Source organism: Orussus abietinus, unplaced genomic scaffold (assembly GCF_000612105.2).
Source record: "Orussus abietinus isolate OABI.00-Male unplaced genomic scaffold, Oabi_2.0 scaffold21, whole genome shotgun sequence".
NCBI classification, from domain to species: domain Eukaryota; kingdom Metazoa; phylum Arthropoda; class Insecta; order Hymenoptera; family Orussidae; genus Orussus; species Orussus abietinus.
Window position 1 is genome coordinate 1,479,250 of NW_019396018.1, and position 18,162 is coordinate 1,497,411.

Consider the following 18,162-nt stretch of genomic DNA (forward strand, 5'->3'; position numbering starts at 1 on the left):
CGTCCCAGGGAACGCAATTAGCCCGAGTAATCACGTAGGTTGAGTGATTAACGTCGGGAGACTCGAGATTTCTTTACACCTTCGCAAACGACATCATCGAGAAAGATACACATTCATCTTGATTCCCTTGCGGTCTTTGTAATCCACTTTACTCGCTCGTTTACAGGGCGAAGCATCACGGGGTGTGTCGTAAATCGGTTTAAAAATGCCGGTCACGCACTGTAGCGAATGCGTAGAGGGTTTAACCGGATCTGTAATCGGAAACTGTGGGGATGAAACCGAATGGGGGATGATCGGAAATGTGCTCGCCATGGGTATGGGGTGTACGCGATCAAGTACCCGCCAAGCACGTTATCTTATAGTTACATGACCCTAAAATAATATGATAGATAAAAAGAAATGCTTCAAAAGATACGCATTGATTCCACATATCAAATCATTACCGTTCCGTAACATTGTTACGAATCTATCAGCATTGCAATTTCATAAAATGAACGTAATAACACAGGATATAGAACCAATACATTATGTGTATGTAGAGTATTCGTTTGATAACAGTGTCATATAACCGCGTAGGAAATAATAATTCAAAACGTTCAACATGTATGTTACATCACATGTCACAGTGACGTATGTAACTGTTATATCGCTACGAAACTGTGCTTGACGGGTAGGAGCAGGAAAAAATGTGGCTGGTTAAAACATGAACGACGGGTACAATAATAATAACGTGTAAAGTATATTTTCTATCATATATCATTTCATTTTTTGTCTGGATTTAGTTTGTGCATATCTGTACAACAAATCTGTTTGGATCCATCCCGAGCAAGAAGTTCATAAATGGGATACATTCCGTGAACATATCTAGAGTAAACCGTTTAGAGTGTCTTTAGTCTCGCCGAAACCTCGGGGAAGGAAAGGGTTTTCCTTCGAGGGCCCTCTTTAAGTTCCCTTTCTAAGACCCGTAATTCCGGGCCGTGCTAATGGCGACGACAAAAAGGCAGTAACGGATAATAAAGCCAGCGGAAGACGAAGCGACGACGGACGAGGCGAGCGCAAAAAGTTGCTGCAACTCGACGCGGAAGTTGCCAACTCGGTCTTATCCGCTGAGCGGATTTCTTATCGCATTTTGTTGCGACTTTGGTTTCGCTCTAGGACTCGCAATTCGAGCGTGGAATTTATTTAACTCCGTCAAGAAAATAACTTGTCGCGTTTCACTGTAACAACTGTCCATTTTCACGCGACGAATTCAGTTTTTCCAGTATTCTGTGAAATGCCTCACAATTCAAATCGGTGATAAATGGAATATATAGTCTTCCAACCTTCTTCCGGTGTATCATTTCGGCGTAATTTGGAATGCAATTTTTTGTTAACATTGACCATATCACAGAACCATCCTAAAACCCTGACCGAGACACTTCACCCCCGCAGCGCACTTATGAATTCGGAACACCACTTTAAAAAATTAGATATTATTAATTATCCCTAATTATTCTTTCACAAAATGCCGATAAACGTTCGACAGTGATTGTTTCGGATGTAATTATTTTAATTTTTTTTATCTGCATTATTTTTATCTCATTTTAAACGTCAATAATTAACCAAGAGGAAAACGCCCTGACATCGACGAAAGCATTCCGCAAATTGCCTCAACTGACGCACAAAGATGAATGTAAATTTTAATTAACTATTAAAAAGAACGAATATAAAGGCCTTTCATTTTTCGAATTGGACCCCTTTTATACCATGCGAACTTACACGTGCAATCGAGCCATGTGAGGTTTCACTTGAACAACTGTAATAAATTCATGAGACATGTATTGCAAGTTTCTTTCTTATGTAAAACTTGATAATACCCTTGTGTCATTGCAACGTAAATGTTGTATCGTGTATTAAATAGTAACAATTAAAATTGAGGGGGATGGAAGAAGTATTATAGGGAATGGCTAAAGTCGGAATCGATCGCTCCTGATTCAAAGCACGTCATTTAAGCTCTTGAGCTCAGTCTGACGCAGCCCAAGCTCTCTTTTCAGCTGACCGCGATGGATGGCTCTTAGGTAATGCAGGGATCTACTTACTCTGAAACGACGCGAAAATATCCACCTGAGCACGTTCGCTCGTATGTTCACTAAACAAGCAGTTTACGGTCATCAATTTGCGTCAATTTTATTTTTACAGATAATCACTATTTATATTCATCTTCGTGCGTTAGTATACGGACACTCTGTGAAAACGCCATCGTTCGCGTTATTCTCTCGATTAATGATTGACACTTAAAATAAAATAAAAACGATAGAGATACAAAAAATTTAATGACGTCAAATCAAATCAAGAAGAGCGCGGGAGAGCATTTCGTGAAAGAATAGGTCAAAATAATGAATAATTTGTAATAATTCTTAGTCACTTGGAGGATTCACTTCCACCGCGCGTGGCGGTCATGTGCCGATTTTTTTTTATTCACAATTACGTGGCTCTGAAATAGAAGAAGTATCGTGGAGTATAGGGCACGGTCAGAATGGGGTCGGATAAGTAAGCGAGGGAGGAAGGACGTCCCCGTTTGTTATCGAGGCACAAAAGCCGTAGTCATTATTGTGGTGCCGCGCAAAGCAAATGGCCAATCGTGTCAAAGGCAGTCTCGTTTTTCCGCCATTTCCCCGACCTTTCCCTCGTTCCCCGGCTACTTTCGGCAGACAAAGAGCCCAAAGAGCACGCGATGCTCTCCCCGGTCTCGACACGCGTTCTTCGGCCGATTCCCTCTCTCCTAGGATTCACGGGTATTGTTATGGCGACGCGAGATGAGCATCCACGTCGACCCCGAGACCAGAACTCCGCCTAGCTGGTAACCTCATTATGCAACTTAAAGAGCTCGTGGAAACTCATCCAACTCTTGCTGGGGCCAATTTGTTCCCCTCTCGGAGAAACGGCCTTTACGACGGCCACTTGTTCCGGGCCCGACCACGTGGAGACCACCTCGGAGACCTTCCCCACGGGGTCCTCGGCGAATCGAACGGTCCCTTTATGGGAAAGGATGTGCGCTATTATCCACCTCGGTTGAGACCATAAAGGCTTCCCAAAGGTCTCCCTTGTCGCGAAGAATTAGTCCGGGGACAAAACCTCTTACTTTCCTTCGAGGATGTCATAACTTGAGGCATTCTCTTCCGCAGTAACGTCTGATGCTGGAATGGATGGGAAAGAATTAAATCTCAAAGGCGAGAATACATTTGATAATGGAACTTCTAATTGCTGCTGGCCGACAAGCACGCGTTAAACATTAGGTTATTAAAAAAAAAAAAAAGAAAATGGTGCGTGGCCCCTAAGCGCGTTGGAACTTAACCTTCTAATTGTAAGGTAAAGATAATTATTGTTTGTTATTCATTCTTGAAATGTCCTTACGTTTTCGGCACTAGTTGTTTCAGACATAATTATTTATATTTTTATTTGTATTACTTTGTTCCACTTGAAGTGTCAATAATTAACTGAAAAAAAAGCAAGTAGTACCGTGCCATAAGAAGTTTCACATAAAAATTGAAAAGTTAATTCCGTTTTGGTCATAAAACAGCAAAAAAGTGTTGTCTTCTTTAAGACCGAACAATTCCAGTGTATCAAAATTGGGATGACGACGCCTCTACTTTTTTAATATACTCGTATACAAATTGCGTTCAAACGATGTTTGAGATTCATAATTGTGCTCCCTTGTCTCTTTTGAAGTACCAGACTGTAATATGACATCCCGGCCGAAATAAAGAACCCAAGATGGGCCATTATCGTCGTCGGTAGAACGCCGCACAAAGCGCGAATGAAAATGGCGCCGTTCGCTGAATGCAATTTGTAAATTACGCAGGGAAATCAGCGCCGGTCGTTGGCAACAGCGTATAGCCGGTTGCATTCCGAATTTCATCGGCAAATACTGTGTTCGCCGTTAATGCATTTACTCGCTTCCACCGGGCTATAATTACCACTTTGAGGCTGACTATCGCGGCTTCGCTACGGTCGAAGACAATTTATTTGGCCTAATTTCGCACACGCGTTGCATTCACCCGGAAGCTCGCCGAACCTGCGCCCTTCCTTTTGCCGAAGCTACTAAATGTGCAATAATAACCCACGGTGATGTACGGTAATTTCCCCACCCTTCGAGAAGCGGACGAAATTTCAAAGAGTTTTGTTACTTTCGCAGAATTCTAATAATGTCATATGTTGCGCAAAGCACTGCTTCCCTTCGCCAATTTTCTTCTTTTATCGTGGTACCTTATTATTATACGTTTTGGCACTGGTTTCAACGACGGGTCTCTAGCATTACCGAGCTTTTGCCAGACTAATGAGAACATGAATTACTAAATGCGCTGAAAAAATTTGTTGGAAAAATTTCAGAGAGGATTTCAAATATTCGGCCGTACCTCTGCTAAAACGAAAATCTAGCAATGCTGGGCATATGCAGATTCCTTGATCCCTGATTTTATTTTAGATGTTGAATTGCGTAAAATGAGAAATTTTTTTTATTAAGGAAATCATCCGATTAACGTGTCTGATAACGGTGAACCTCTGGTCTGATGATGTCCGATTCGAGATAACAATGGACTGTGCCCTAAAAAATGCACACTTTGACTAAACTGGAACAAGTAAGAAGTTCGATAATCAGACTCTGTTACGTCGTTGACATTATTTCGAATAACGCAAAGTTTTAAGGGAAATGTCAATTGAGGGAAGTTATCGAGTGGCGCTTGCCAAGCCCTTCCGGAAGAGCCGCTTTCGTTAAAACTGTTATTACCGCAAAACTTTTCGAATCAAATTTTACAACATTATGATTACAGTAGGTGGCCGGCGTCCAAGTAAACGTATAAGGAAGGGGATATTAGAAACTCTCTTTTTCCCTTCACCATCAATTCTTTTTCCAAAACATTAAGCCCTCTCTCAGAAAAAGTCTCTTCCAAAAATAGGAAACCTTTGCATTTCGCTTCCAAAATTGTACAGGCAGATTTAACACCTCCCGAGTTTCACGTACCAATTGTACATCCTAGGTGTATTTTACCCCTCGTTTAACGATAACGTTAACATTAATCGATTACCCGCCAAACAATTGGGGAGTAACCGAGCTGATATCCACGAAACAGTTCCATTTCCAGGGCAACTAATCGAACCAGGAAATGCGCTGTAATTTTCAATCGAATGCAGTCAGGTCACGTACGAAAATTAACATTATGCAACTTAACTGAAAGGATTCATATACTCGACTATGTAGCACCAATATTAATTTAGTAGGAATAATCGTTGTATTTAATTCTTAAAATTATTAAACATTAACAAACTAATACTTCTACAAAGAGCACAAAAATCAGGGGTTCAAGTGTATCCGTTTGCGGTAATGAACTTTAAGTGCTCATTTTAGGTGAACGAAACTTGATAGAAATTTCGGTTAGCACACAGCTCTCTTTTCAATTTCTTGCTTTAGTGCTCCTTAACGTCGTTTGGTACGGCGCGGGGTAACATAAAACTGCTTCCAACGACAGGGGGTAACGACATTGAGTTTTCGCAATAAAGGTTCAATCACGGAGGGAGGGCGTTAGCGGCGGTATTAAAAGACGATTGATTCGAGGCTTGGAGATGCTAATATCGGGCCAGGCCACGGCAGTACCGACCACGCCGTCCGTCTTTCCTAAACTCTTTGCTCGTGTAATCCTTCGGGTTTTGTGCTTATGACAAGCAATTATTCCGTCCCCCTTTTCCGCACTCTCTGTCATATCTTCGTCTCCGAGTCTGGCCTCGTTCGTTTCTCGCTGCTCCCCGGTCCATTTTTTATTCTTCACCGTTTATGCGGACAAAGCCCCTGTATCTACCCTGTCAGTGTTCCGGAGAGAATTATTGGTTTCCTGCAATTTATGAGTTCCTTTGAGTGGAGTTTATTGGATGAAATCGCCTAAACGTAATATCGTCGGGGTGAGGGAATCTACGGTCGAACGGTGCGGTTTATGATTTTTGTCTTGAGATGTATTTGACGTTAATGTAGTGCCTTTTGTTAACCAGGGTTGTAATGAAGGGTAATTTTTCTCCGCTGGGTACAAATGCGATATTGTAAGGGGCGGTTCGACGTGCATGGTGCTAACCTACATCGTGCTCTGTGTCTCTGCACGTTCGACTTCCGGCACACCGGAAGAGAAAAGGAGAATGAACGACTACGTGACGTCTAAGGATGTCTCCCTTGTGGATGTTGAAAACGATTGGATCTGACGGAAAGACGCGGGACGGACATAAACAAATGCTGGAAATTCCTTGCCCCGGTATTCACACTTTTAAATGAAAATTCTTATGGTACGGAAGTACGTGCAAGTCGCGTGTATGAAAGGGGCACGTTTCGAGAAGGGAGACACTTTTCTTTTAGGATTAATTACTATTTACGTGCATTTTATTTTTACACTTCATCGCTATTTCTATACGTCTTTGTGTCAGTACTGAGACAATTCGCTTAAACGTTTTTTTCCTGGTCTATTGTAAAAGTTCGTTGTCCTTAAATAAACCAATGTTAACCTGAAATTTCAGTTCCGAGGCAATAGTCCGACTTGCCGTTGATTTCTATTGCTATCAGTTTGAGTAGACAAGTGACTTAACTTTTTTAGTGTACGTATGAGAAACTGGTTATTAAATGATAATAAGGTAGACGTCCAATAGAATTTACTAGGTCAGGGCATTTCCTATCTTCTGTCACGTACGAAATTACTGCGGTGCACGTAACTATGATAACATTCCGCATGTTTTCTCTAGCGATCAATTCGATTCAGGTGCTCAGCACGTAAAATTATACTTCCCGATGAAAATGGTAGCGGGAGATCGAGAGGAGACTTTAATGCTGCAGAAACATTAAAAATAGCGAGGTAAAGGGTAAATAATATTCACAGGATTACTTAACAATTATTACTTTCTCCAATAATTATTTTTAGATTCCCAGAATCGCGAAATATATTACAGATTCATTCCGTCGAAATCAATGCGTTGAAATATATTTTATCGACGCAATTCAATTACATAAGACAAAACGGAACAGGCGATATAAACAAACAGTGAATGACTGGATGTTGAACTCAGAGCGAATCTCTCATTGACGCATTCAATTTATTTCGGAGGACACTCTGCAAAATTCGTGGATGCAAACCAAACATTGGCACGATATCGACGCAGTCTTTTTTCCAATCGAAATTGAATGTTCCCAAACCTATCGGCGCGAGTCCATTTGACCCCGTTGGATTTCATTTTTTACGTGGAAATTTGTTGAGAAAAAGGAAAAAGTAGACGTCCATTTCATTAGCGACCCCCAACGTATGGTGTATCGAAGGGCTGCAAGAGGTTTATAAACAAAGTGCAGGTTACTAACGGCAATACTCTGACTTTCCGGAAAAAAAAAGAATTTTGGCATGATCGATTGGGTATCAATGGTGCGTTATTCCCAGCGACGTTTCAGCGACTACGTTTACGCGGTCCCGAGCAAAGTGAGAGAACGCGTAAAGCCGAATTACCATAGAAGTGCGTCCTCGCATTACTCCCTAAAGAGCACCGATTGTTATGGTAATCACGGTAAAACGAATGATGGGCAACTTTGCAGCCGTTGCTGGAGCGCAGTAAGTTCTTTCAACTTTAGAAATTACGCACACTCCCCTTCCGTGTGACTCGTACCTTTGAAACATCCAACATTTACATAAAACTATGTTTCCCTGTACAGGAAAACTCGCCTTACATTCAATCACGTCGACGATACACATAGAGAAAATTTTCAGATCCACGTCCCTTGATATATTTCCCGCGAAGCGCAAGAAATTCCGGGTTTTCAGGGATCAATGGGGGCGAAAATATGAAAAGGAAAAAAAAAGCCACACCCTTGAACCTGGATTTCTCGTTTACCCTTCGATATTGTCGTCGCTATTAGGCGTATCTTAACAGTGGTCACGCAAGAAATACCAGAAAAAAAAAAAGAAACTTGCTCAAAGAGAGCAGTCAGGGGCGAGGCCGAGCAAGGTGCAGTCGCGAATACACTCCGGCGGAAAATCACTGGCCTGCCGTCGGAGAAGCCACGTTTCCGTCGACCGTTTAAGGAATTCGGTCAAAGCACACTCTTGTGAGCTTTTGCCGGCGATCGACGGCGCCATTTCAGATGTCTCTCCTGCGCACACTTTGGAGCGGAAACGCTAAAGTGCATGCATGCACGGGGCTGCACATGGCCAGGAACGCCGAGGCGTGCAGCGGTGTACTCGTGCACAGGTGCATTCGTCCACGGGTGTATAGGTACACAGGTGCGGGAATGCACACGAGCACCTTCTCGAGTCTCCGTTCCAAAGACGTATCCGGAGAGCCAGGGACGCAGAGAGAGAGAGAGAGAGAGAGAGTGGCGCTTTTCTAAAGAACGATCAAAGCCTCGACGTTCGCCGAGCCGCAAACGAGTATGGTAACGACGTTTCACCGGAACGAAACCTTGTCACTTATACCGGACGTCTCGACGAGGGAACTCCCCTGGAATGGAAATTGTCGAACGTCGAGGTCGTGTCGAGCAATCTCGCGTTTCCGCACTTTGTTAAAGCGATTCGTGCCCTCCTTCGCCGAGCCCCTCGACTATTGACGCTCCTCTGGCTAGATTCTCGCGCATTACCATTCGGTGTCTTTTAACTGTAGGTCTATTTGCTTTTATTTTTTTTTTTATATCTTGGTGTTAATCCGATAATACATCGATTCCTGTCACGGGTTTCAGCGCCCTTTAAGAGGATACCTTCCTACTATTCCCAATTAAAACACGATTTACGAGCCTACATTTACTTTTCGAATGTATTACATGTGTTTTTTCGTGCTGTACACGCGCACGCGTGCGAAGGTTTTTCCGGGTGATCAATTAATGAAATGTCGAATCGTTTTGTTACGATATACCGGGCCATCTGGATTCGCGGGAGGAAACCGCAAAGTTTCATTAAATATAACTGACGGCACGCCGAAATATTCCGCATTTAGAACCGCCAAGTGGAATTTGAAATTCTCATTTTCCTGCCAATCTTGTCAATTAATAATACACTGCGAAAAGTGGTAAATTTCCTCCTACTCTCTGTCGTCGGGTAGCGCATAAATCACTCCAGGAAATCCTATCGCATTGTTTAAAGTTTATTCCCATTGAATGCAAATTATTCCATACGGCGCCCGCGGAAACCTCCGACAAAAATTTATTTTTTTCGGCGATACGTAAATTTCTTCAAACTCGCACTTTTCCCCTCCCCGTAACGAAGGTACGTAAATATCTCCCCGGTAATATTATACAACGAGGGATTATTACATGCACTATTGAAGTTTGTAGCACCAATTAGTCGAAATACAAACTCTGCAGGAAAATTGCGAAGTACGAGTTTTACCGAACACCATAGTTGCTAGCTTAGTCCGAAAAAGTATTTCAAATACCCGCCACTCTCGGTTCAATTCCGGTTAATGTAATTGCGCATCGCGATCGCGCAATTGGAAGCCCGAGGTACGCTTTCAATCGATAAATCCGCGGGAACCCGATTAGCTCCTAAAACGCATCTCTCATCGACGGAAACCTGTAGACTTAAACTCGGTGTTAAAGTAGTCGTCGACGCGTTTTCACTCCATTCCGTCCAAATCAGAGTGAGCACACCTCCGCGCCGATTCCGCGACGAAAAGTGCTTTATTTTTTTTTTTTTTTTTCAATTGAAATCCCTACTCAAAATATCGTTTTAAAGAGTATGATATTCATAAGCGCCCCGCTGCACACTGTAAAGAAAACGGTGTATCGCGTAGCTAAGGTTTGTTTACCATAAAGAGAAAGCAAGACGTGTTTAAAATTCAATACATCGATGATTACGGTGAAGTGAAACCCCCCTTAAATCAGTCGACTCGAATATAACCCTTTTTTTTTTTTTAAGGTTTTGGATAGAAATGTCCGAACATTGACACATGACTCGGGAGCACCTAGGAATTATCCTGACACATTAAAAAATTTCGATTTTTGAAATAAATTGTTTAGTCCACACCAGACAGACAAAGAAACCTACTTTAAAGACGTCGTTCCTCGACGTCTTTCATTTCACCTTGAGTACTGCGATATTAACAAAGAAAAGTTAGGGGGAATTTCGTCTCTTAATTTAGTTTCGGTGATATTTAAAGATATTTAACGGTTATGCGCGTAATGTGTTTCGTGTAAATATTGACATTGCGAAGGTCCGTTGTGAAGGATCGAGGGTGAAGATTTTATTGTTTACCCTGCAGAAAACCAGATATGGCGGCGTCGGAGTGGAAGAACAATTACCACCACCTCCATCGCCTCCGCAGTTGAAGGAAACTGGTCAGCTTGATGGTGTCTCCAGACCAAATTCTGTCGACCGAATCCTCCACCCGGACGGAGTCCAGCACGTGGTCGCTGGCCATGAAACCCTGAACAAGGTTAGTGAATTTTTGTCTAAAATTGCATTAAACATTTCGTTCAGGCTTAGGAAAACCTAACTGAAGTCAGAAAGAAATCGAACACGTTTTATGTAACACGTGTAGCTGTAAGTTAATTTTGTGAACCTTCATTTTTGTACGACTTATTGTCGTTACATTTTCTATGAAAGAAAAGGTGTTAGAATAAATAGTTAATTCGCTTTAAAGAGTGAAAGACTTTGGAAGGATTAATAGTATTCTGGTAACAAGCTAGAATTTTGTAAAATTACCAGTATACCCGATGTTCTTTCTTAAACCTACAGCAGTCACCGGTGAACTCGTCCTTGCATCACCTTCAAACAATATTTATTCGCCATTAATATTTGTATGTATTAAGTACGTTGTTTTAATTCGATACAACACATTTCACAGAAGCCTTTTAATTTCTTTAGTAAGAAACATTTACATTGCTGCAACTCGTTCAATTCCCGTAGAAAATGTTTCGCTCGGTTTAGAAACATGATATTCTTCAATGGAAATTATTTGCCTTACTTAACCTGTCAGTCAGCAATTCAAGAAATATTATCATTGAAACATTGCGATCATTTTGGATATCAGAAGTTACTATTTGTCATCAAAGTCCGTTCGCCCGTTATCATCCGAGGTATCTCCTCGTCGGTAAAGCTTCCGCAGATTCCTACACAGTCGTTGATATAGATGGAAGGCGCCGACAAGGGTGCAATCTGACGTACCGACTGCATTTCTCAGTTACCATATGTCGAGGCATAAACAACAGCTGTAGCTTAAACGTTCACTTTCTTACCGGAATACAACCGAAACTTAGAAAATAATTTAAGAAAGAATTATAACGTTTGTCGCTTAAAATGTCCTAATACCAGAGTATAATATCAACGCTACATACATCTCGAACAAATCGCAAGTAATAATTGAACGAAAGCGCATTTGCATTTTTGAAATTTTTCGATAAAAACGAGTCTTGGGACTGGGTAAGAATATTAAGTATCTCGCTTTCGTGCTTCTGAAATATCCGAATTATTCGTGCGTTCAGTTTGGTCGGTTCGCTGCGCGATGGCGATACTCCACAATAGATAAGTCGGTCGCTGCAATATCGAGTTGCAGCTGCAAGCTGCAAACACGTGGACAAACAGTTCGCTCGCGACTTTGTAGCTCGCAGCACACGCGGAACGGTTCCTTCAGTAATCCCGTGGTCTCGGCAGGGGAGTGCGCAGCCTCCGGAAAAAAGGAAGAGCTCGGGAAGTTCGGAAAACTCCGCCGATGGACAAAGCCTTCCCTAAGTAGAAACTTCCCCTGAGGTGCGGACGCGGTTGAAAACTCGGCGATATCGATTTGCAAAAGCGGCTACGGTCGGCTTTGCGTCCCTGAATAAAGGAATAGAATAGTTCTTTTCCCGTACTCGTGGCTCCGACTCGTGCACTTAGGATTGCAACAAGTTATTCATGAATTAGAATCCCCCTTTCGCGTGGATCTGTGAGTGGCATCGACAAATGGCTCCTCGGAACTGCCGTCCTTCCCCTTACTCCCTTTCATAACGAACCCGTGCTCGTGCGAATAATTCAGAATTTCAAATACTGAGTTAATACTCAGAAAATGTCCTAACCACTGCTATGTCATTAACTCCTCTATTCCTGGACTAAAATGAAAGTGTGTAGGCGTCACTCAAAGGAGCAGAGCAATGACCCTGGGAATTAAGTGTATTTCGATTAGCTCGGACGGATGATTCAGAATTTCAAATACTGAGTAAATACTCGGAAAATGTCCTAACCACTGCTATGTCATTAATTCCTCTATTTCTGGATTTCTGCGCGTGTACGCAACCAGTAACCGCACAACCGCAATGACCGAGGCGGTTAAAATGTCGACCTTCGGAGCTCAATTGCAAAAATATTATTAGTTTCCTTCGACGTAGTCGTAAATGCCCGTCAGTACAACGGCGGTGCCTTATGCGAATCGCATTAAAATTTACCAATAAGGCGGCGTTTTCAACCTCAATGGGTTATAATTGTCGATAAATTATGGATCATACGTCGCCCTAAGTGTAGCACGTTCAAAGGAATCTCTGCCTCGGAGTGCATTCTAAAAAAAAATTAAATTACTTGGAACGTAACGTTAAAAATACAAAGGTCAGTCTGTAATATTTCATTTTTACGGAATTACTTCTAACCCTGATTAAAAAGAGAGGAAGGATTAGATTAGAAGGATATATATTTGCACACACACGATATCACCCGAATTGTTGAGAAACTTTGTCGGCCAAAAGTTCCCTGCAAACGCGATACGTTAGAATTCCTTTTCCATGAGCCATAAAATGTTTTCCATGCTTGTCGCTAATCTGCGTAACTCCATTACTCCACGTACGTTCCGCGGTCGTTTAGCCGGCGCGTTTTTCACGTCACGTCGGCGAGCCGCCTATCTCCTGTTCTATTCTCAAAGACAAGAGGCAGGTAATCTGAATGGGAGAGATAAACCGCTCCGCCGACTCCTTTTAGAAGTCTAAGAGGTCGAAATCAATTTCTTGCGTTTCCAAAGTGGTGCTCCTCTCGGCGAAAGACCTTTGTCCGATCGACATCGCGTCCGCGTCCTTTTAGACGTAACACGGAAATCCTCTTAATGCTTTGGTTGGGGTACTTAGGCGGGCTGATCGCGTTAAGAAAAAGAGGATCAATCGATCGGTGGGACTTCGGTGTGTACTCCGAATGTCTACTCGAGCGTCGTAGAGCAGACCTGGTCGAAATCAATTTCGCTTTCCACCGATCCGTGGTATCGTGACTCCGACCTTTCCGTCCTTACGTCGTGGCGTGACTCCGGAGGTCCTACTCTGTCATGCATCTCTCGTGCAGGGCTCGTACCGAGGGATCGTGATTTATTTCACAGAACGCATGAACCCCATCTATACGTCACCCGGGGTGCTCGACATCTTTCGCCTCAGGAAACGATCTCGCGATTTTTACCTCCGCTCGCGAAGGTAAAAATCCCGAGATTATTCCTGGATCGAGTTATGGCACTACGCGTGCCGAGATAAACAAGTACAGCTGAAATAATTGGAATATTTTTCGAAAAGGTAGGGGGAAAACGAAGGCAGGTAAATAGACAACTCGCGGCAATCTTTGGAATTAAATGTCTTTTTTTTTTATTTTGAAAAATACGCGGACAATTATTGCCGACTATTTTCGCTATTTCTACAACTGTGTCGATTAAGGAAGTACTCGGGGGGATTTAAAAATGGATGTTCTGTGGGAATGTTTTTCTAATTAAAAAATTCAAATAACGAGATATTTTTTAGATTTGCTCGTAAGTTTTTGAAGCAATGTTTTACAAATTTTCGTTGAAAAATAGTAAAATAAAACGTTTGGCGACGGTTTCTGTGACGCCTAGTCAATTGTTCGGTTGGCCATGGCTTCCATAATTTGAGAAGTTCTATCGATGTGAAGTGAATGAATACGAACAGACAACTATCCCCAAAAGGGCGTGGACTTTAAAAAAAAAGAAACTGTACTAAATATATCACTGATACAGAAAAATGATTACTTTCCTTCGGTTGGATAACCTTTAACAGGATTCGGTCGTGGATCGACTCGGTGGTCAGTATCGCTTACTGAAATTTAATTAAAAAGAAAAAAATATAGGATATTACCAAAATAACGAGTGAACTGAAATACACTTTTGCAGGTTTAAAGTCTTTTTTTAATATTTCCAATTATTTTCTAAAAAAAAACGGGGTCCACAACGCGTAGCCTACAGCTGCATATTCGGCTTCCAATTTGCGGAAGATTACTTGAATGCTCGATCTACGTGCGCCCTTTACAGTTTCGATTTGTAAGCACGCTTCGTTGTCTATTCACATCACGAGTCCGCGGCTCCCCAGTGACGTCACGTTGAACCTGACGGATGTTTTGAAAAGCCTGCCGAAATTCAATACCGATGGTCAGCCCGTCAAATACCGTCTACCACAATGGCGCATTGTTCGCGCCCTCGTACCTGGCGGAGCTTTTAATTAAAAAAAACCCCGCTCGCGAGCTTTTTATTTGCTGTCTTCGCGTTATAAACGAGAAAACTCGTCGCGGAGAACAATTGAGTCCGGAGTGTTTGAATAAGCCCGCGAGGACGTCGAAACAGAGTCGCGACGTTGCGTAGGCTCGTTCATTCAACCAGAAAAATTCTTCCTCGTTTTTTAATACCGACAGATAAAACATTAACTGCTCTCCCCGTAGGTTTAATCTCCTGAAACCTGACTTCTACATTATTGAGCGTAAAATGGCGCGGATGTCCTTTCGGCGCGCGTTGTCCCCTGAATCGAACAACTCCATTCAATGAATTCCGACTAAACCCGATCAATTGTGGTTGATGGGAATATTTCATGTTAATCTCGTTCTTGGCCATTTATGCCATTTGGGTAAACGTTGACATCCGGTTTTTCCCTCGCTTTACGTCTTTCTGTCCTCGTCATCACTTCCTTACGGGCAAAGGAAAACTCGAAGAGGTACTTTACCCGATCTCTAGGCAAAGGAGGTCAATTAACACGAGACTAAGGGTGTATAGAGAAGTCTATTGACCGAAAGGTGGGTTTATCTTTTCCGTGATGACCCATTGTAGTACATTTGGCCTGGATAGCGGTATCGATTCCGTGCGTTCTCCAGAGTCCAGGAATCGTGCTTTAGAATTCCCGCCATCGCTTCTCAGATATCCGACTCCGAGCTGACTTTTGCAATCCGCGCTCAATAATCCCAGGATTATGTATATGAATGGGTATTATGTCTATGAATCGTACCCACCATGAATGTGCGACGGAAAGCCTCGGATTAGTAAGAACGTTACTTTCGGCCGAGTGTACTTTAAAAGCAGGAGTCAGCTGTTCGGAATCCGCGACAGGAGCAACCGAAGATCTTTTGTCACCAACAAAAACCCAGACGAGGGAGTCTGCTCGATCTAATTTCATTTTTTTTTTTTTTCGAAACCAGTGAACACGTTCCCGAAAATTCTGCATTTAATTGCTTCTGGGTGTACGAATGTATCAGTCTGTCAATAGCTACCCGTCATGCTTGATAATCCGTGGTTTGAATGGATAGGTACTCGCACGTCTGCGGTTTCATGAAATTTTGGTAACAAAGGGTACCTTTACACACGTGCGAAGACAATGGCTATTTCCATCGTAAATAATAATCCGAAGCGTCCCACCAAAGGAATTCTAACATTACATCGTTACTTCAAGTTTATTAAGCTTCGGGCATGCGTCAGAGATGTACTTACCGACTCCTGGGGAAAAATTGATATTTTATAAGAATCCCCCTTAACATTGCATGCCAAAGATGGGCCGAAACATCGGAGTGAAAAATGGTACATATTTCATTGCAAATACGAATTCCGAGGACCGTCGACGTTCCTTCGGGTGGAGGGTCGCGTTTACCCAGGGGGTCCAGCATCTGGAGATCACCTCGTCCCGGGTTAATCAACGCGCTATCCAATCGCGCCGGTGCAAGGTCGCGAGGAACGATCCGCCCCGTCCGCGACATTTGGCCAGGTTCCTAGGGCCAGGATCGATACGAGCGGTGGCAGAGCGCTGCCGTACCGGCGGAGCCGGTGCCGACGAAGGACCCGACGGAGTCGGCCACCCCGGACGAGTCGACCTCGCGATCTCGGCGCGAGGATCGAGGAACGCCGTCCAATTAGCGGAAAACGTCCCCGCAAGGGCGGCCGGGCTGGCGAGGCGAGACGCCGGCGTCTCGGCGCGGCCGCGCGGGAAACGGCGTCTCGCGGGATAGGGGGTGGGCGTCGCGGGGTGGCGGCGCAGTGCGCCTCGCCCGGCCAACCCCCGGCATCCCTCCGACGCGCACGCCGACCCATACGGACGCGCCGCACGTGTCCGAGTGTGCACCGAGTGGTGCACAGACCTGCCCACAGATGGAGCCCGCTAGTGTGCCAAGTGCGCGCAGTGACGTAGGTCAGTGCTCGCGGTTCCGGCACTCCCGGGCCGAGGTGCCATCCCTCGCGCGGGTTACGTCCGGCCAGAGATTACTCGTCACGGAGGGTCGCCTGGAGACGTTGAGTAGAACTTCTACCCTCGGAGAATTCGAAATGGACGACGGCTAAGGGTGACGTCCTTGCGGGGAGCTCGACTTCGGCCCTCGCCGTGAGGAGGAATCCGCTTCCTCCTACGACTATGGATTTTGATAACGAAAACGTCACGAAGTGGTGGGGTGTTATCGGTGAGTAGGTAGGGGGGTTCGATTCACCAGGTGTTGCGGCGCACGTGTTGCGTTCAGATGGAATGGTGCGCCGGCCTGCCGGCAGGTGGAACTCGAGGAGGTGCCAAGTGACGTAGGGCAGTGCTCGCGGTTCCGGAACTCCGGAACCTCCTGGAGGCGCCGTCTCGACTCCACCCCTCGCCCTCGGGAAAGAGAGCCTACATCCTGCTATGATTTTAGATCCCGAAAAAGGGACCATCGCACCTGGGGATACCGATGATCTGGTACCCATATCGAAGAGGTGCGGTTGGAAGATTCGCCAGCGATTGCGATGCACGTGTTGGATATTAATGAAGCGGTATGACAGCTCTTCTCCATGTGGAACTCGTCGGTAGGGGGCCAAGTACGCGCAATGACGGTAGGTCAGTGCTCGCGGTTCCGACCTTCTGGAGCCTCCTCGAGGTGCCACTCCACGGGCTAGGTCTGGAGATTCCTCGTCAGGAAGCATTGCTTCGAGATATTACGTGCTTCTTGCACCGATAACGGCGATTGATAAAGGATCATCGCCATGAGCGATAGAGGGCACTAAAGGTGCGCTTCGCGTCGAGTTTCGCTCCTTCCTCGTGCCCTCGGAGGGGGAGTTTTGGGTTCACGGTTATGGGCTCTCAAACTGCGTCAAGCAGGGTGAAATCGATGATCTGGGACCGCTGTCGAAATGGTGGTGCGTAATCAGTGCATAGGTGGAATTTTGGATCCATTAGGGGTTGCGGCGCACGTGTTGCGTGCTGCAGTAGTGCGCCGGCCTGCCGGCAGAGGGAACCCGGTACGATGCCAAGTGCGCGCAGTGACGTAGGTCAGTCCTCCTGAGACGAGACTCGAGGTCATTCCTCGCGTGATACGTAGATTGGTGAAATGGCTCGACTGATTAATAAAAACCTTACAAACAGTTCCGTAAACAAGTACCGATGGTGAAATACTAGATACGTTGGGAGGAAATCGTGGAAAATCCCTATTTGCAGTCATTTCAAGCTTTTTATTGTTAAAACGATAGTTCGTGACCATTGTTAACATCGAAATCCAAGAGCATGTGTTGCTTACGAACGTAATGGTGCGCGTATCCGACTAAAGGTGTAACTCGGTAATGTGGCAAGTGCGCGCAATCACGTAAGTCGGTATTCCCGAACCAAGTCTCGATATCATTCCTCGCCCGATGCGTAGATTGATGAAATGGTTCGACTGATTAATAAAATCCTTAATAAAAATTCCAGACAATTACTAAGAGTGAAATACCCGCTATGTTGGGGGGAAATTGTGGAGAATCACTTTTTGCCGTAATTGCGACTCGCCCAGGATTCGACTCTAACGGTTGCACGTATTTTCAGTTTTTCGTTGCCAAAACTGTGGTTCGTGACCATTGTTAAAATCGAGGTATATGGGGGGTGCACGCGGACCCGGTCCCCACCGGTGGAGGAGCACGTGTTGCATTCGAATATGAAGGTGTGCCTGACCACAGGTGGAACCCGATAATGTGCCAAGTGCGCGCAAT

The 18,162-nt window shown here is 44.4% G+C and overlaps 1 protein-coding gene across 16 annotated transcripts in view; it reads left to right on the forward strand.

Annotated features, from left to right (window-relative positions):
- The window catches only part of LOC105697563 (disks large 1 tumor suppressor protein), a 487,904-nt gene that overhangs the window by 289,114 nt on the left and 180,628 nt on the right, over positions 1–18,162 (forward strand). For 15 of the 16 annotated variants that reach the window (XM_012420943.2, XM_012420948.2, XM_012420951.2 and 12 more), the window contains one exon: positions 10,243–10,416. In XM_012420943.2, coding sequence (XP_012276366.1) covers positions 10,243–10,416 — 174 coding nt within the window. Of the gene's footprint in view, positions 1–7,403; positions 7,605–10,242; positions 10,417–18,162 lie in introns of those variants that run through there. The other variant, XM_012420961.2, reaches the window with a different exon arrangement.